General features: G+C 45.3%; 1 protein-coding gene across 1 annotated transcript; it reads left to right on the top strand.

Annotated features, from left to right (window-relative positions):
* Nucleotides 1–1343: 1343 nt before the first annotated feature.
* On the top strand, nt 1344–8812 carry LOC123111031 (CBS domain-containing protein CBSCBSPB3). The gene is made up of 14 exons (XM_044531707.1): nt 1344–1647; nt 1731–1890; nt 2657–2789; nt 5557–5727; nt 6311–6389; nt 6473–6586; nt 6675–6741; nt 6838–6943; nt 7030–7088; nt 7174–7283; nt 7364–7491; nt 7612–7694; nt 8000–8089; nt 8187–8812. The coding sequence occupies exons 1-14, from the start codon at nt 1487–1489 to the stop codon at nt 8364–8366; spliced, it is 1641 nt and encodes a 546-aa protein (XP_044387642.1). The 5' UTR covers nt 1344–1486; the 3' UTR covers nt 8367–8812.
* Nucleotides 8813–20473: the final 11661 nt, after the last annotated feature.

The following is a 20473-nucleotide window of genomic DNA, read 5'->3' on the forward strand; positions in this document are numbered from 1 at the left end:
GATTTATTTCAGGATTTCCGGCGATGCACATTCAGTGGGAGGAGACGTTCCCGTCGATGACAAGGTGCCTACGGTGACTTCGTAAATTTCAAGATGATATGCCGGCTCAGTCTTTCGGAGGTGCTCATAGGGGTAGTGTGCGCGTTTGTGCGTTCACGGGGGTTAGTGTGTGCGCGGTATATGAGCGCTTGCGTCTGTACTGTGTTAAAAAAAGTTGGACCATTGATAAAAGACATTTTGAAAGAAGGAAGAAGAGAAAAAAACTTAGACGCCGATAACGCCCACACGTGTGGGCGTTAAGGGGTCTGCCCACACAGTTTATGTGGTGTTTAAGAGGATCAGCCCACACGCCTACGTGCGGGCAAAACAAGTAATGCCCACACACCTCTTTTTTTTCCTCGCGGTCCCTCTCACATGCGTGCGTGTGGGCAAAATAGATAACGCCCACACGCCCGTACGTCAGGCCTCCTACCTTATGGTCCCGCACGCCCCGCGTGACATTCACCAGCGTCCCCGCAGTTGTCATGGTCTGGACCCTCTTCCATGTTCATTTAACTGAAGTTGCCATGTGGCTAAACTACAATTGCCATGGTTGCTCAACTGCAGTTGCCATGTATGGTCTGGTCTATTGCAGTTGCCATGATTTCAAAACTTTAGGAGTTGCCACCTACTAACACTAGGCAATTGAGAGAGTTGCCATGTGCTCACAAGCACGCTGGGGCAGTTGCCATGTAAAAGGAAGAGTTGCCATATGCTTACATGCACGTTAGGGCAGTTGCCATGTACCATAAATACACATGGCAACTCGGGTAAAAAAGAGTTGGCATCTACTTACGTGCACACTAGGCAGTTGTCGTGTACCCTGCAAAAACACATGGCAACTGACATGTACGGGTAAAAAAAAGAGTTGTCATCTACTTACAAGCAAGGGCAGTTGCCATGTACACTGCAAAACACATGGCAACTAGCAGTTTGGCGCGTGGGAGAGGAGACGGGCGCGTGGGCGAAATGACAAATGCCCACACACCAACCCTTGTGCGTGAGTGAAAACTGGCGTGTGGGCGAACTGCTAAACGCCCACACACCGGCTCCTCTGTACGGTGAAACGAACGTGTGGGCGACCGGATGAATGCCCACACACCAGTCCAGTCTTACGTGGCACCACCAACATGCCAAGATTCGTGCACCCACAAATGGACGCGGACCCACGTGTATGGGCAAGATGCAAACGCCCACACCTGTGAGTGTTAGTGTTTCCGAAAAACTTAATAAAGTGGAAAGTCCACTTCGAAAAAATAATGTCATCACCGGTTCACCAAATAATTTAATACCAGAAGGACTGAAGCAGAAATACGCACACGCTATCGAAGGGAAGGCGAGGAGGAGGGCAGCAGAAACACCATTCAATCTGCTATTGTTCCCACCTCGCCGGCCGCCGCCGCCGCCGCCACCCTAACTGTGCCGAGCTCTCGCCAGAATCACATACATGAGCTCCACGGCTGCTGCGGCGCCACCAGCCAGGCGCACGCGCAGCCGCCCGCCGTCTGCCTCGTCCCGCAGGTCCGATGACCCCTCCTCCGCCGTCAACGCCAACGCCAACGGAAATGGGAAGACCTCCCCGAAGCTCGCCTCTCCCAAACATCTTCCGTAAGAGCCTCGATGCTTTCACCCCTTTTCGTATTGGGACTGCGATAGATTGGATTCTCTGACTGAGGTTGGGCTCTGGTAAGGGGGGAGAGGACGGTGAAGAAGCTAAGGCTGTCCAAGGCGCTGACGATACCTGAGGGCACGACGGTCTACGACGCGTCCCGGCGAATGGCGGCGAGGCGGGTCGACGCGGTGCTGCTCACCGATGCCCAAGGCCTCCTATCTGGCATAGTCACCGATAAGGTGAACTACTTTTATTACTTTTCAGTGGAATATGTTGTGTGCTTTCATAGTAGCTGTGGAAAAATATGATGATTTGAAGCTACGAGGAATCTAGGATATTATCTCTTCCCACTTCTCTTTTGAGAAAAAATGATGTATGGATTGGATTCTTTGGTTTGGACCTTAGCAAGTGGCCTTTTCTGTTAAGACGAGAGTTCTCTGGAGTTTTGCTACCCGAAGTTTGCTTGTCTGGTTTCCCCTAGTGTGAGACAATTTTTGTGACCATTGACTTTGTACAAATATTGGTATGTTGTGTGATTACATGTTGATCGATGGGGAAAAGGGTGAACTATGCTGAAGAAAATGTGTCACCTTCCAACTAGACAGCCCGAAGTTCTTTTTTCTCTGTTTTAGGGCTTTTGATCAAGCCAATTTTTGACAATTGCTAGTCGCTCGTTGGAAGTTTAGCTTACTGCTGTAGGCTTTCTTTTGCCCTTTCTTATCCCTTTTTCATTATGGTGTAAAGTGGAAACTGATGTCCCTGTACTTGTTTAGTAGTGGTTTCTTGCTAAAAGAAACAAATTTGGTAAAGGCAAGACAAAGATTTTCTGTGCTTGTTTTTTGTTGGCTAGTTCTGCTTTGTACTGTACTTTTTAGTAAAATGAAGTACACCATAGTAAGTTGTGAATACTTAATAACTAGTATTATCCCAAGTGGTACATGGTCTACTTTTACTGCTTTCAAGCTGAAGTCAATTTTTTTCCTTGGGATTCAAATTTTGCTGTAGGATATATCCACACGAGTGATTGCAGAGGGGCTGCGGGTGGAGCAAACCATCATGTCCAAGATCATGACCCGAAATCCTACTTATGTCACTGCTGACTCACTTGCTATTGAGGCATTGCAAAAGATGGTTCAAGGTATATTTAGTTAATACTGTCATTCCCATTATTCTGCCACTTGGCTAAAATTTGAAGGATTTTTTTGGCAGCAAAGTGAACTAAACTCCTATACTTGTAATTTTCACCAAACAGTTGCACTATGTTTTTTGATATATCACTTTGAGTAATTTTCAATTTTTCACCATCATTTTGTGCAAGATAAAAAAATAAAAAATTCACCATCATGACTCTTTCCTGGGTATCATCATACTCAATTATAATTAATTCAAGCGATTTGGTTGAACTAATTGAGAACACCTAACTGTGAAAACTGCCATGTGAAAATAAATGGTTTCACTGAAACTTTGATGCAAGATACTTAATTGCAACAACTGACATAGTTAAAAAAGGCGCACCTAAGCGAGCGCTTAAGCGCGCCTAGGCTCTAGGCGTTGGCAAAACGCATTGCGCATAACTACGCTTAATCTGCGCATAACTGCGCATAAGCATGCGCTTTGGTCAGTAAAGTGCAAGGCGGTGGCAAAACGCACAATTAACGCCTAGCGCTTTTTTGAACTATGACAACTGATAAGTAGAGAGTACTTACTGGAACATTGAAGAAAATCCACTTATGTGCAATATAAATTGCTGATGCTATTATTAGCTAGTGAGCCTCTCTGCATGTGCATTCTTAACTATTAATTGACTTCTCCCCCCGTTCCAAACTAATTGAAGTACTAAGCCAAACTTCTTCAACTTTGACCAAGCCTTTAGAAAAATTTATCAATATCGAAAACACCAAATTAGTTTTATTAGATACACCATGATTATATTTTCATGCCATATATATTAGCATATTTTCCTGTAGACTTTTTTCGAGAAAACGCAAGAGGGGCGCGCGCGCGCACACACACACACACACACACACATACAAGTCCGTCCTTACCAAGCGACTACAACTAGGTAAGGAGGTGCCCTCAACTACAGACATGCAACGACATTAGGCCTCGCCCAGCAGGGTAGCATCACGGCCAATGCCAGACACCTCCATGAACGATTGCAGCTCCAGGACTGCCCAGGCCAACGTACCTCGCACCCATGTGCCTAGAGAGTTGGCGGGTGAAGGGCCCGACAGGAACTGGCATAGCATTCGTTGGGGAAGCGCGGGTGGTGGCATACGTTGCGACCTGCTCCCTGTGTAGCAGTCTACGCCAGAGCGATGCATCACCAGTCTCCATCTGCCGCATCAAGTACTCCACTTGCAGCCAAAGCAGCGCCTTCAAGAGGGGAACAGCATTGAGACACCGCCGCTGCCCAGCCCGGGAGGCCGGACCTGGGATTTCTCCCGGTGCTCGAGGAGGAGATCTGGTCAGGGTCATGCCAACGCCTCCAAGGAGGTGACAGCACCCTCGGGCGTTGCCGTTGACAGCGCAGGCCGTTACCGCGCGGGGATTTCGCCCCGACGCATGAGCAAAGACCTCAGATGCAGTGGCAGACCAGACTTGGCGAAGAACGTCGGAGAAGACCAGCACACATGGAGGGGGGCCTAGGAATGTCGTCGTCACAGGAGGGGCACCGGCCAACGCAGCGTCAGCAGGCCGGCCACCGCCGGGAGCGCGACGAGCAGGCGACAATAGCCACCTGCACCCGCCGCCGCCGCGCCAGCCCGCAGCTTCCGCCACCAGGAACTGCCGGGGCACAGTAAAGCAACAACTGTCAAGGACCGCCGCACGCGTGCTCACCCACCCAGCGGCTACCACCGGCGGCGGCCGGGAGGGGTGGCTGAAGGGGGAAGGGTGGGTCGGGGCAGAAAGATTGCCGCGGGCCAGGGCGGGCTTGCACGACCCATATCTGGGCGCCCTCATTTCTGCCGCTTGCATCAATGGCCTGCCGCCGCCTCAGCAGCGCCACCGCGCGCACGTTCCACACCATCTCGACCTCCCCTGAGCGCAGACGACCGCCTGCCTCGCCACCGAGTGCTCCCGCCGCTCCAGCGCACCAAACAGCAGTGCGCGAGCAGCTCACGAACGAGGGCCCCACGCCGCCGTCCATCGGCGAGGGCTTCGCCTGCCGGCATCCTCCGGCAACGGCGAGGGGAGGGAGGGGAGCTTAGGGTGGCGGCCAGGGTGGGGTGGGGGGGGGGGGGGGTTGTGTCCTCTCATTTTCCTGTAGACTTGGTCAAACTTAAAGAAGTTACTTAGTACACATTTGGAATAGAGGGAGTACATCCTGAAGTTCTAGTGTAACTTGTGATTTTTGATATTTTCAGAACTACTACAATCTTTAGGGGTGTGTTTGGTTGCGTTCTCATCTCAGCATAGTTGTTCCCTCTTCATGCATGCTCAACTCAACACCCCTCTTCATGCATGCTCTCTTCATGCATGCTCTCTTCATGCATGCTTCTAGTGTATTTGTGCTTAAGCTAGTGTGGACTCATGCACCCTCCATACACTCTACCAAACACCCAAAAGTGGGTCGGGAAGGGAACTCTTGGGCTCATGCACCCTTCGTAGACCCTACCAAACACACCCTAGATGAAATATGGTGTTTGATTTCATATCACGTGATCATTGATGAGCCTCTCTCATTCCAACTTCAAGTTGCCCTTATCTGCATGTCTAATAAAAACATGGCTTTGTTTTTCTTTGGCATGTTGCTGAGTTGCTGTCGTCATGACCCTAGTAGAATACTAACATACATATGTGGGGGCTTGTTGTTTTCTTGTTCTTGCAGAGAGACCTTGTTTAGATTGATGCTTCCTTTCTTCACTAATATTATCTTTTCCATATGTTCTTTCATCTTTTAGGTAAATTTAGACACCTCCCAGTTGTGGAAAATGGTGAGGTTATGGCTATGCTAGACATTGCAAAATGCCTTTATGATGCTATAGCAAGATTGGAAAAGGCAGCTGAACAAGGGAGTGCGATAGCAGCTGCAGTAGAGGGGGTTGAGCGTCAATTGGGAGGCAACTTTACAGGTCTTGCAATGCAAATATTTTCATTGAATTCACTCTCTTTGATCCCTGATGTAGTACCCTGATACGTAAAATGAATGGTCTATTTTGTGAGTAATAAGCATGATATGTTTACCTTTCTGAAGCAAAATAAAATGAACATTCATACCATACTGACTTATCAAGTGTATCATGTTGTATTGAACTGTTATATGTGTCTGTTTTTCTTGAGCATGTTGCTACTTGTTGTCACACCTGCATCACCTGGGTGCTTCAGGTGGACTTCAAGTGGCCTGGGACCGTGTATGCGTTTGGGTTCAGTGTGTGGGCAAGGCCCAGCCGTGGGAGCGTGTGTTATTTAAGTCTGGTGTAACCTGAAACAGGGCATGGGAGTTGACACTGGTATTCTGAATCTCACCACCTGCTCCTGTTCTCTCACCTTCTTCCTCTGCAAGCTATCTTCCTTTTCCTCACCTACTCCCTGACGTGTGATCTCGATTCCCTCCGATTGGGTCATCACACTTGTTTGTCCTTAAGAACTAGTATATTTTTTGGTGTAGTTCTGCCTTACCAATCAATTTAAGGTCTTAACTGTTTTTGCATACAGCTCCTTATGCTTTCATAGAAACTCTAAGAGAGCGGATGTTCAAACCTTCTCTGTCAACCATTGTCACGGAGGGCACAAAGTATGTTATTTATCTGCTCTGACAATTCCCTTTCAACTGCAAGTAAGATGTTCGGATAGTGAGAGTGTGATGTCAACTTTCAGGGTAGCAATTGTTTCCCCTTCAGATCCTGTGTATGTGGCGACACAGAAAATGCGTGAGTTTCGAGTTAATTCAGTGATTGTCACTACAGGGAATACAGTGCAGGGGATCTTTACGTAAGCATTCTGTAGTAGCATCACACTATTGTTTTTATTTATTTATTTTTCTTTCCAGTTATTGATAGATATTGATTCTCAAATGCAGCTCAAAAGATGTTCTTATGCGTGTTGTGTCACAGAATCTTTCCCCAGAATTGACCTTAGTAGAAAAGGTTTCTGCGCCTGCGTGACACTTGTCTTTCTTCAAATGGCATCTCATTTTGTATAATTACTTATAACTCACTGTATTAGTTGTGAATTTTATAAAGGTGATGACTGCAAACCCTGATTGTGCTACGTTAGACACGACAATTCTTGATGCGCTACATATAATGCATGATGGCAAATTCTTGCACATTCCTGTTCTGGACAGAGGTATGACCCTATTCTTATCTCAGCCTGTGAAGTGAATAGCTCTTGAGTTCCTGATGCTTCATCTGGTACATGTATTTTTTGAACAGAGGGCCAAATTGCTGCTTGCCTTGATGTCCTGCAACTTACCCATGCAGCCATTCAATTGGTGACCCCTTACTCCTTCCAGCCCTTCTCTTAACCTCTGCCAAAGTTTCCTATCCTAATTTCGTCAATGTACTACTTATTTTTAGGTTGAAGGGGGCAATGGGACTGCTAATGACATGGCAAACTCAGTAATGCAGAGGTTCTGGGACTCTGCGCTTGCTTTAGAACCTCCAGATGACGAACTTGATAGCCGTAGGTTCGTCCATGTTCATTTGTGCATTTTTGTATATATACTTTTGGGTTTTCCCTAATACAGTGTTCTCATACATTGCTCAGCGAAGCATCCTTACTTATGGCTTCAGAAGCTGGGGATGGGCGGAGTAGTATATATCCCCCTATCATTGGTAATTCGTTTCCCTTTAAGCTTCAAGACCGGAAGGGACGTGTGCATAGATTCACTTGTGGTAAGTGCTCACTTGATAGGTTGCACAAATATGTTGAACCTTGTTGCATGTTCCAGATATAACCTGATCTTTATTTGTATGGTATCTTCCAAAAATTAAACTTGTATGTTGTTGCTACAGGCTCAGAGAGCTTAAACGAGCTTGTGTCCTCTGTAAGGCAAAGATTGAGAATCATTGATGAAAAGGACATCATTCAAATCTTGGTAAGATTAAGTAATTTGGCATGAAAGGATTCAAATGTTTCAGTAGGCATGCAGAAGACAGATTAGGTGTCTGAGTCTAGTAAAAGTCAAGCTTTCCCTCTGCCAGTGCTGAAATCACCGCCTTTATATACATAAAGATGAAAGCGATTCTTATATGCATATACCTTAAACCATTGGCTGTTCCTCATTGGCCATACTACATATGGATTGCAAGAGTCTTCTGTCATCATTCATCAACCCCCACATGATAGTAAAATATTTGCCTGGACTGCCGAGCTTAATTTTAATCGTGATTTGGAATTTAGTACGAAGATGATGAGGGTGACCGGGTGATGCTGACAACGGATACTGATCTTGCTGGCGCCGTGCTCCATGCCAAATCATCCGGTTTGAAGGTATTCTGTATTCTTGGATGTTGCGATATTGCGAGTTGCATGATTCCTCAACTATTAGCTGTTTGATTTCTCATGAAAGTGAAAATTCCACTGTCAGGTTCTCAAGTTGCATATCGTGGACGAGTCTAATCCAAACACAGAGGTGGTAAAACCATTACAGGAGCTAGCACCTCGCAGCAGGAATGGTGTGTCTTCTGTTAAAATTGGGCTCATGGCTGGTGCTGTTGCTCTCAGTGGCGCGGCAGTCATGGTGTACTTGAAACGATCCAGGGTGTGATTATCAGATGAATCAATACTTTCCTAAACCCGCCTCTCAACAGCTGACATCCATCCACTTTAGAATCTATTGTTATCTTGGTATCATTGCATACTAAGAAAAGAAAGAATGAGGCACATGAGGTCACATGTTTCCAGTCTGTCAGGTAATTGAAAGGTCGAACAGCAGGCGGTAGGAGCTGCCTAATATTTGTCCCTCCACATTTTGCACAAACATCAGTGATTTCATGGCTACAACGAAACGTATAAACATAAGCGTTTATGCTAGTTCATACTTTTGCACTTTTTTTGTAGATAAACAGAGGATGTAAAATGATTTTGGAGCATAACATTAAGTGGATTATTCTCTGCCAGTGTCCTACAAAAATCAAATGTAAACAATTGGGTCATGCACACTGTCAAACATACTACTCAGGCTGACAAATAACGCCCATTATTATTTGATCCTGTGCCCTCTCAAGATCTTATCTGCCCAGTAGAGTAGGTGGGCCCTAGTTATATCCCTTTGTATATGTGATGGATTGATAATGAAGTCATGATTAGTAAAAAAGGATCGGGTTGGTGTGTGGGGGTCGAGTTATGGTTGCTGGCTGCACATGTTAGTGGTTACCTATCCCTTTTGTTGAGGTGGTTGGTAGTTTCTTAACCTCCCTAGGTGGCTTTGAGTGGAATGGAGCGATCTCGTGCTCCTCTTCCAACTATCACAAACTTGCTTTTGTAGCTTGAAAGACACTGTTTGGATTAGGCAATGATACCCAACCTTTAAGAACAGATACAACTTTACAGCCATGTGTATATCTGTCTGCTCTTCTTTACTAGTGGCACACATTTATTTATTTTTATCAACTGGGGTTAGATACTAAGGGCCCGTTCGGAAACACTCCGGCTCCCAGCTCCGCGGAGCTGAAGTGGTGGAGCGGAGCGGAGCGCAGTTCATATTTCCGGAGCTGCTATTCTGTTGCTCCGCATTCCAGCGTTGAGCGGAGCGGAGTAGCTGGAGCGGTGCGTTGCCGAACAGGCATTAAAATACATAATTTCCTTATACTTAGGTGATGTCCACAATTTGTCATGACTTGGCTAAGAGAGTTAGGATAGTGTTTACTTTTTGCGGGAATATAGTATTTGGTTAAGTACCGTAAGTTTGGCTTTAAAAACAGTAAGTTTGTCTTGCAGGGTCTTTTTAGAGGCTACCACGAAATGTATATTGTCGTTGTCGTCTTTGTCATCATCATGCACACCGTCACCGCCGCTGCCACTAGAAACTACACTAGTAGTAGTGCTTGTCCAGCCAGGTCCTAAGCTAGAATACCATATGGTTTCCCCCCGCCAACAAACCCAAGACCCTATGCCATGTTGTCTAAGAGCCACCATCAGAGCCTCTTGATTGAAGCCACCCATGTCCATGACAGAGCTGTAGAGGGAAGGTTGTATGTCGACATGCTTGGTCTCCTTGATGGCGGTTGCCATCTCCTTAACAGTCTTAGTCATGTTGCTGAAGACACTTAACTCCTCGTCCATTAAGTCGTCCCTCTTCTTCTTACTCTCAACAACAAGATAGTGATCGGCTTATCAAGACCATCAAGGATGATGGTCTCTGACTCCTGCGTGTCTGGATACTCAGGCATAGGCAAATTGAGTAGTTTTGAATGGGAGTGTTGAGGAACTCAACGTCCTTGGGGTGGTCCTAAGAAAGGAACACATTGTTGTTAGTAGTGATTAACGTGTTAGATAAGCTAAACAAGTCTTAACAAGTGGTACGGGAGCTAACCATGGTGTGGCCATGTTAGTGCTCTGTCTCCAACAGAATCATGAAGGTGTCCTGATCCCATTGTGCACCACTAAGGTCGCTGAACCTGAACACTTTAATTCATCTCGCTCTCCACTTCCCGAGGTGGTCGTAGACCTGGGTTGAGGTACCTCTTGGCCACAGAACTTGAAGACCTTCACAACAGAGTTCAAGTGCACCTCCCGAAGCACTTGCCAGTCCTCACCCTATTGGATATGATCTCACACATCTTGTTAAGCACGAAGGTGGACATGTAAAGGCTATCATTTCATCGAGTTTCCTTTTCTGGACATCTTTGCCTTTCGAGTCTTGATGGCTGCTTGATGTGTTGCAGTAGCAGGCATCATCACCACAAATGATGGCTGCCTAACAGGACCCTCGAACACTTCTAAATATGGAGGCATCTAGACAAAGGCCGGGAGTCCTCAACATAGGACGACATCATCTGGTTGTCGGACAAGACAATGGTCTGACTAAAATCTTCGGTGCTCAAATACTACAACCGTTAGCGTCATTACTAGTTCAATACACTACACATGACAAAATGAAAGACAAAGCATACTACACATGTAGCCCCAATCATGAAGTTCAACACACCGCATATGGACTAATATTCAAGCTGAAAGAAAACCAATAAGTTCAACACACTATCACACCTACATATCAACCATACTTGCATATACTAGCATACTACATATGCTCTGATCGTCAAGCTAGTACCACATCTACCATAGTATCTCTGAAACTGATATGGAAAAGAACATGAACATTATCAAAGCCTACAAGCAAAATCTAGCATGCTAGCAATCATCACCACTACCATTTGATATATCACAACATCACATGCTCATAGATCTACAATCTACTATGTTACCACATGCTCATAGGTCTACTCCTACCACATGCTGACATATCTAAGCCCGAACGAGTAGGGAGGAGGGAGTGATCGAACTTACAACTATCGCTGGATCTGGGTGGTGGAGCGGAACAAGCCAGAGAAGAGATGTAGAACGGTTGTCGCCGCCGTCTATGTTCGACCACAGAAGATGCATCGCTTACCCGCTTGTTAGTGTTGAATTCACTTGAGACAGAGAGCTTGAGGGGGAGGGGACTGGGCGAGGAAATGATGGTTGTGGTTTCGGCGGTGAGCCAAGAGAGCTAAATAGGGCAACTGATTCGGCGAGAGGTGACCTAGTTCCTCCCACCGTTTTTTCAAGAAGACATGCAAGCTCACGCCATCTCGCAGCTCGCATGAGGTCGGTGACACGTGCCCCTCTGCTGCACGTCGCGAGGATGACTAATGGGAAATGGTTGTTTCAGTTGTTCCTAGCAAACCTAGCTAAGAGGTTCGCACTATGCAGGCCAAACAGTACGCATAGACATCCAAACAAACGAAGATTGCATCCTGGGAACCGGCTCCTCTAACTTAGCTCCTGTGAAGTTAGAGCCTAACTTAGCTATGGTTTAATTGTTGGATCTAGAATAAATGGCCGAGATCTAGCGCTACAGTTCTCGAATAGTGTCAATTATTGCATGTAAGACAACAATATTTGTAGCTATAGTGATCATTCAAACAGTATGCCACATGTCTGTGAACAATACCAAATCCTGTCCATCTATTTTTCATCCAACAGTTCCCATAGACAAAGTTAGGGTACTGTTTCCCTAACTTAGCAGAAGCTAAGTTAGAGGAGCCGGTTCCCACCACAGAGACCTGATTTAGGGGGTGCAGGCTGCCAAACTTGCCATTAGGCAAACTGCAATGCGCCGACGCAATCGAACGTGGTATTTGTCCTCTTTTTTGTTCGCTTGGTTCAGTTGTAGGGGCAGCTTCCGCCCTTGGTCGTGCATTTCTGGGAAGTGTGTCCAACGGGCCGACCCATGTGGTCCACCTCACTAGTTTTTTTTGCCAATTTTTCTCTATTTGACATTCGATACATATAAATCAAATGAACAAATAAAAATAAAACATTGAACATGATTAAACAAACAAGTCACATAGTTTTCATAACACAATAAAAATCTCATAGTTTACAACCAAATGAATTTAAAATTATAGCAAATACATTGAAAGAAAAGGAGCGGGTACATCTACTGGCTTCCTATGTGAGTCCACATATACTCAACCAAATCATTTTGAAGTTGAATGTGAGTTGTCCAATCACGCATTTGTTGATGAAATGGGGTGAGTTGTGCAAACATTGCTTCTCCATACTTAGGATCAACATTTTCACCCTAGTAGTCCCTCCCTTGGTCAAAGAGGTTGTCATCACGCTCATCCTCTACGATCATGTTGTGCATGATCACACAATCAGTCATCGCCTCCAACATCCTCTGAGTGCTCCATGTTCTAGCAGGGTACCGAACAATAGCCCATCGAGATTGGAGCACACCAAAAGTACGCTCCACATTCTTCCTAGCCACTCTCTTGTTCTTGGGAAAACCTAGCCCTCTTCTCTCCTACAGGATCAAAGATTGTCTTGACAATCGTAGACCATGAGGATAGATACCAACAGCTAGGTAGTATCCCTTATTGTATTGGTGGCCATTGATCACAAAGTTGACCTATGGGGACTTGCCTTCTGATAGCCTCGCGAACTCTTGAGAGCACTAAAGCACATTGATATCATTGTGGCAACCTGCCATGCCAAAAAAAGAGTGCCAAATCTAGAGATCTTGTGATGCCACAGCTTCAAGTATGACCGTGCAAGCTTTAGCATGTCCCTTATATTGCCCCTACCAAGTAATGAACAAATTTTCCACTTATAGTGCATACAATCTATGCTTCAAAGCATTCCCAGAAAGCCTCTCGATTCATTGCCCGCTAACAGTCGGGCTGTATCCGCATCATTTGGTTCTCTCAAGTACTTCGGGCCAAACGCTGAAGCCTAGCTTTGCAGAACTCGTGCAATGCCTCAAATCATGTGGACTCATTCATGCATACATACTCATCCACAAGATCATTGAGAATTTTGTATGCAAGCATCCGAACAACTGCAGTACATTTCTGATAAGAGGAGAAGCTAATTTCCTAGGGCATCAGCTAGCATTTGAAGTAATCATCATACCCCATCACTCCCTCCCAAATACGGATGAACGCATGTCTCATCATCCGAAAGTGTCGTCGGAAAAGCTTGGCAGATAATAGTGGGTCATTGAGCTTGAAATAATCGATGTAGAGTAGGCAACAACCGCTTTATCTGTTATGATTCAACCCAGAGCGTGGCCCAAGATCGATTCCCTAAACGATGGTCGCTATCTAGAAATGTGCTCATTGACGATCAACGTAGCAACCACAACATCCTTGAAAGTGCAACTTATGCCCGGGTGGTTTTGGTAGTTAATAGCAACATGTGCATCATTGAACTTATGCCTATTCAAAGAATGTTTCAGGAAAGTTCAATATAGGTATGGCAATGGGATGTGAAAGTGGACCCCTCAAAATGCAAAGGAAATGTGTTGACAAAGCTTCAAGACTCTACATTTTTGGTTTAGTGATCGAAGATCACATTGGGTCCATAGGAAAACCAATACTACTAAAAGGGGATGAGGTTTTAATCATGGTCTAACTGCTCAAGTGCTTGAAGATATTACTCCAAAACCCTCAATTACACTCTCACATTCATCTATGTCCAAAACCCTAAAGTCAATCTTAGTCCCACCTATATACGTCCAGCCAGATTCACCGAGATACACTTGACATAGTACTACCTAAACCCCAGCATCTCGGTCTCACCGAGTTGGCCCTTCGATCCCATCGAAGAGCACTTGCCAACCTTCGGTTACCAATTGCATTCATCTCAGAATCCAAATGGTTTCAATCGATCACACTGAAGTGTGGAAAGTGCTTAGGTCAGCTTAGCTCGGTCCCACCGAGAGGTTTCATCCGGTCTCACCGAAAAGCCTAAAGTTCAAATCTTTTGTACTGTTCGGTCTCACCGAGTGTTTTCACCTGGTCCCACTGAGTAGTGTATAAAGGTGTAACAGTTGGATTTTTGGTGCTGCCTATATATACCCCACTCATTTCACCAACTCACAGAGCAACCATTTTCGAAGCTACCACTTCCCATATCCATTTTCTAAGAGAGAACAACCTACACTTGTGTTGAGATCAAGATGATTCCACTCCAACCTTTGATTCTTGATCTCTATCCTCCACAAGTTGCTTTCTACCAAAACCCCTCTCCTACCACATATTCAAAATCTGCGAGAGAGTTTTTGAGTGTTGAGGAGACTATATTTTGAAGCACAAGAGCAAAGAGTTCATCATCAACAACAATATCTATTACCTTTTGGAGAGTGGTGTCTCCTAGATTGGTTAGATGTCACTTGGGAGCCTCCAAGCTTGTGGAGTTAAACCCAATGAGTTTGTAAGGGCAAGGAGATCACCTACTTCGTGAAGATCTACCCCGAGTGAGCCTAGTTAGTGGGCGTGAGCCGTGATGGCATAGACAAGGCTGCTTCTTCATGGACCCTTCGTGGGTGGAGCCCTCCATGGACTCGCGCAACCGTTACCCTCTGTGGGATGAAGTCTCCGTCAACGTGGACGGATGATAGCATCACCTATCAGAACCACGCCAAAAGTCATCATTTCTTCATTACATTTGATTATCTCTGAACCCTTCCTCTACTTTCATGTGCAAAGTCTTTACTTTCCGCTGCCACTATATTGGACTTGCATGTGTAGGGTGCTAGTAGACTTGCTAGAATTGCTAAAATCTGACAAGAACTAAAATTGGGAAAAGGTTAGGTTTTTATCGGTCAAGTAGTCTAATCACCCCCTCTAGACCTACTTTCGATCCTACAATCCTCATCGTCGGATGATTCTTTGGACGATGATGAACACATGAAGTTATTATTAGAAAAACTCATCCGAGCTATCTAGCATGATCCTTTGGAGTGATGATTCCATTCCTCACTGGACGGAGGCGGGCGCGGATGAGCCTTGGCCATGCCAGACAAACGGACGAACACCTTGTGGGCAGCGACAGAGGCAGGTGTGGACGAGTCGCCCTGTCCTTGACCCGACGACGGAGACGGAGGCAGTATAGTGATCAAACCACGCGTCCTCCGGTGATGACCTTGGAGGTTCGGTGGTATGACGAGGGCTGCTGGCGCCACTATGTAGGCTGTCCTTGTACTACTCCATCGGCGGCAAGAAGCGGCCACAACGACACCAGAGTGGGTGGTGGTGGTGGGGGCATTAGTCGATGCAGCAACGGATTTGGGGCATTAGTTGATGCGACATTTGGGGTTGGGGCAATGGCGTAGAGGCCGACAGTCGGGTAGCGGCGGCGATGGTGAAGAATCCAGGTGTGTTGGTGGTGATGAATAGTGTGTTTGCCATCGAAGGGTGGGCAAGGGCAGGACGCCTTGGGCGTCTGTTCTGTGTCCGGGAGGACGCAAATCCAGCCAAAATTTGGGCCGAAAATGGGTCCAAACAGACAGAAATCAAACATCCGTCCGTTTGTGTGTAGGTGTGTTGGGCCACCATTTTTTTCGCGCATGGACCTGAGCGAACACGAGTGGAAAAAATGGGTATGCACCTTGATTTGGCCTTAGGGCAACTCCAACATGCCGACGCATTTGGTCCGCGCGTGTTCGTTTGGGTCAAAACGGACAGAAATGCTGGCCCACGCAAACCCAAATCACGCTTGCTCGATGACCATCTGGACACATTTTCGGCCCAAATTTGTACTTGATTTGCGTCCACGCGGACACGAGACAAACATGTTGCGCATCTTCTCGGTGTACGATTCAGGGCCGCGTGTCAGCTATCCAACTCCCACCGTTGGTCGTATTAAATGGCATGTGTGCTCGCAGGCCCGCACGTCAGCCACAGGAAGCGCCCACACATGTCCTTTTTAATTCAAGCGTATGGAGGGGCCAGCCTCATCCACTTCTCACCGCCCCAGTCCAGATCTAGAGCTTTCTCCCCTGCTGCCGTCGCCATGGGCTACTTTAGTCATGGCGGCAAGCGTGGCAAGCACGACCACGAGGCCAGGTCATCGTGCTGCCTAGCAAACTTCATGTTGGCGACGCAAGAGGGCCGGACTGCACGCACACTTGACCGACTCTACACTTTGTTGTACCACACGTAGTACCATTGGGAGTACCGTGTCCCGCTGTTGTGGTCGGACGTCAACCTCCCGCACGACTGGCACCTCGACCCCCATGGCATTCTGGTGCTGGCCGTGCCGCACTACCAACATGCGCGGGGGGGGGGGGGGGGGGCGAGATACCCAACCGGCATTCTCTCTGATACTTCTCCATCGTATCTACTTTTCCAAACACTTTTGCTCTTGTTTTGGACTCTAATTGTATGATTTGAATGAAACTAACCCGACTAACGCTGTTTTCAGCAGAACTACCATGGTGTTATTTTTTGTGCAGAAATAGAAGTACTCGGAATTGGACGAAACTTTTTGGAGATTTTTTATAGAATATAAAAAATTTATTGGAGCGAAGACCCACCCGAGGGGGCCACCTATTTCCCACAAGGAAATAGGGAGCGGCCACGCCCCTAGGCGCGCCGCCTATTACCTTGTGGGGCCCACGTAGCTCCGCCAACCCTAATCTCAAGTCTATAATTTCTGTCTTCCCGAGAAAAAAAATAAGCGAAGAAGTTTCATCGTGTTTTACAATACAGAGCCGCCACCACCTCCTGTTCTTCATCAGGAGCGCTGATCTAGAGTTCTTCCGGGGCTCCGGAGAGGGGGATCCGTCGCCATCATCATCACCAACCCTTCTTCATCGCCAATTTCATGATGCTCACCACCGAGAGTGAGTAATTCCTTCATAGGCTTGCTGTACAGTGATGGAATTGGATGAGTTGTCATGTAATCGAGTCTATTTGTTAGGGACTGATCCCTAGTATCCACTATGTTCTGAGATTGATGTTGCTATGGCTTTGCTATGCTTAATGCTTGTCACTAGGGCCCGAGTGCCATGATCTCAGATCTGAACCCTCTATGTTTTCATGAATATATTTGAGTTCTTGATCCTATCTGCTAGTTATATGTACTTTCTATTATTCTGATCCGTAGACCCCCAAAGTGACAATAGTAGGGATACTCTCAGGGGATGACTGTAATTCGAGGAGTTCATGTATTCACCATGTGTTAATGCTTTGTTCTGCATCTCTATTAAAAGGAGGTCTTAATACCCCTTAGTTTCCTTATGGATGCCGATGCCACAAGAGGGTAGGACAAAAGATGTCATGCAAATTCTTATTGTAAGCATGTATGACTATATACAAAACACATGCCTACATTACATTGATGAATTGGAGCTATTGTGTATCACTCTAGGTTGTGACTGTTATATGATAAATATTATCCAACAGAAATATCCATCACTAATCCAATGCCTACACTTTTTGCATATTGATCTTTGCTATGTTATTTTCGTTGGTGCTGTTACAATCACTACAAAACTGCTATTGTTACCGTTGCTATTGCTACTGCTACCACTATTATCAAATTATCATACTACTGTGCTACTAAACACTTTGCTGCAAATATTTAGTTCTCCAGGTGCGGTTGAATTGACAATTCAACATCTAATACTTGCAAATATTCTTTGGCTCCACTTGTGTCGATTCAATAAATTTGGGTGAAATACTACCCTCGAAGACTGTCGCGATCCCGTATACTTGTGGGTTATCAAGACCTTTTTCTGGCGCCATTGCCGAGGAGCGTAGCTCTATTTTTTGAGTCACTTGGGAATTATATATGTTGATCACTATATAGAATCTGAAAGACACCAAGACCAAGATCATACCCTCTAAGACAAGGGGAGGTAAGGAACTGCTATCTATCTCCGCACTTGATTCACCTTCTGTTTTGGTAGGCTTGCGACACCACCACCTGCTATTCAATCTGACATGTCGCAAGCTATTGTTGATGCTACTTCGGATATGAATGATGCTTACAATGCTGGTACTCTACTTGATAAAATTGTGCCGTTAGGTGAATTTCTTGATGAACAACTTGCTAAAGCTAAAGAACTTGGGAATGCTGAAATTGATGAAAATTATGATTCACCTATTATGCCTAGCTCTCCTACTAGAGTTGATACACTTAAGATACCTGATGGTTATGTCATGGATGGGGAGCTAGCTAGAGAATTTCTTGCCTGTAATGATAGAGATGATGTTAAGAAACTACCAAGTAAGTTGAAAGAAAAGTCTATAATAGCGAGAATGAAATATTATCCTAAGTTTGCTACTTCTCCTATCTGTGTTAGTGACAAGGATTATGAATTCTCCATCGATCCTGAGTTAATTACTTTCGTTGAGTCTGATCGTTTTCGTGGTTATGAATCTAAAATTGTTGTGGCACACCTTACTAAATTGAATGATATAGCCACCCTATTTTCTCATGAGGAAAAAATTGTTACTACTATATTCTTAAGTTGTTTCCTTTCTCACTAAAGGGCGATGCTAAGAAATGGTTTAATAATCTTGCACGTGGTTGTGTGCGTAGTCCCCAAGATATGATATATTACTTCTCTGAACATTTTTCTGATGATAAGAAAGAAACCGCCTTACAAGAAATATTTAACTTTGTGCAAATTAAAGAAGAGATTCTCCCTCAAGCTTGGGGGAGGTGATGTCTACTACATGACCTATTCTTGTAGTCTCATGTTGGGCCTCCAAGCATAGAGTTTTGTAGGACAGTAGCAATTTCTCCTCAAGTGGATGACCTAAGGTTTATCATTTCATGGGAGGTGGAGGATGAAGGTGGTCTCTCTCAAACAACCCTGCAATCAAATACAAGAGATCTTTTGTGTCCCCAACACACCCAATACAATGGTAAATTGTCTAGGTGCACTAGTTCGGGAAGAGATGGTGATACATGTGTAGTATGGATAATAGATATAGGTTTTTGTAATCTGATAATATAAAAACAGCAAGGTAGCAAGCGATAAAACGGAGCGCAAATGGTATTGCAATGCTTGGAAACAAGGCCTAGGGCTCATACTTTCACTAGTTCAATCTATCAACAGTGCTAACATAGATGAATCATATAACAATCCCTCAACATGCGACAAAGAATCACTCCAAAGTTCTTATGCAGCAAAGAACATAAGATGAAATTGTTGTAGGGTATGAAACCACCTCAAAGTTATCTTTTCTGATCAATCTATTGAGCTATTCCTATAAATGTCACAAACATCCCTAGAGTTCGTACTAAAATAACACCATGTGATACACATCAACCAACTCTAATGTCACCTAGATACTCTAATGTCACCACAAGTATCCGTAAGTTGATTATTCAATATGCATCAAACAACTTCAGATTCATAGTATTCAATCCAACACAATGAACTTGAAAGAGTGCCCTGATATTTCTACCGGAGAAAGTAGGACGAAAACATGCATCAACCCCTGTGCATAGATTACCCCAATGTCACCTCGAATCCGTGGGTTGAATGCCAGAACATACATTAAGTGAATTAGTATAATACCCCATTGTCACCATGGGTATTCATACACAAGACATACATCAAGTGTTCTCAAATCCATAGAATCATTCAATCCGATAATAGTGCAACATCAAAGGTAAAAACTCAATTCATCACAACAAGATAGAGAAGGGAAAACACCATATGATCCAACTATATTAACAAAGCTCGCAGTACATCAAGATTGTGCCAAATCAAGAACACGAGAGAGAGAGAGAGAGAGAGAGAGAGAGAGAGAGAGAGATATCAAACACATAGCTACTAGTACATACCCTCGGCCCCGAGGGTGAACAACTCCCTTCTCATCATGGTGGCCGCCGGGATCATGAAGATGATCTCCGATGATGATTTCCCCCTCCGGCAGGGTGCCAGAACAGGGTCTCGATTGAGTTTTCATGGATACCGAGGCTGCAGCGACGGAACCTCTCATCTACGGTTCTTTCTGGGGGTTTGGGTATTTATAGGATTTTCTGGCATCGGTCTCACATCAAGGGGGGCCCACGAGGGAGCGACAAGCTCGGGGGGCACGCCCCCTAGGCTTGTCGTGCCCTTGTGGCTCTTCTGGCCTAGCTCCGTGCTTTGTGGGTCTCTTCTGGTCCATAAAAAATCACCATAAATTTTCAGCCCATTCCGAGAACTTCTATTTCTACACAAAAAACAACACCACGGTAGTTCTACTGAAAACAACATCAATCCAGGTTAGTTCTAGTCAAATCATACCAAAAGAATATTAAATTGTTGTAAACATGACATGAATACTTCATAAATTATAGATACGTTGGAGACATATCAGCATCCTCAAGCTTAATCCCTGCTCGTCCTCGAGTAGGTAAATGATAAAAGAAATAATT

The sequence above is a fragment of the Triticum aestivum genome, chromosome 5B (assembly GCF_018294505.1).
Source record: "Triticum aestivum cultivar Chinese Spring chromosome 5B, IWGSC CS RefSeq v2.1, whole genome shotgun sequence".
Classification (NCBI taxonomy): domain Eukaryota; kingdom Viridiplantae; phylum Streptophyta; class Magnoliopsida; order Poales; family Poaceae; genus Triticum; species Triticum aestivum.

Coding starts and splice junctions, on each gene's coding strand:
- LOC123111031 (XM_044531707.1), top strand. CDS start 1,487: ATGAGCTCCACGGCTGCTGCGGCGCCACCAGCCAGGCGCACGCGCAGC. Junction 6,742..6,837: donor AATTGACCTTAGTAGAAAAG/GTTTCTGCGCCT, acceptor AATTTTATAAAG/GTGATGACTGCAAACCCTGA. Junction 7,284..7,363: donor GACGAACTTGATAGCCGTAG/GTTCGTCCATGT, acceptor TACATTGCTCAG/CGAAGCATCCTTACTTATGG.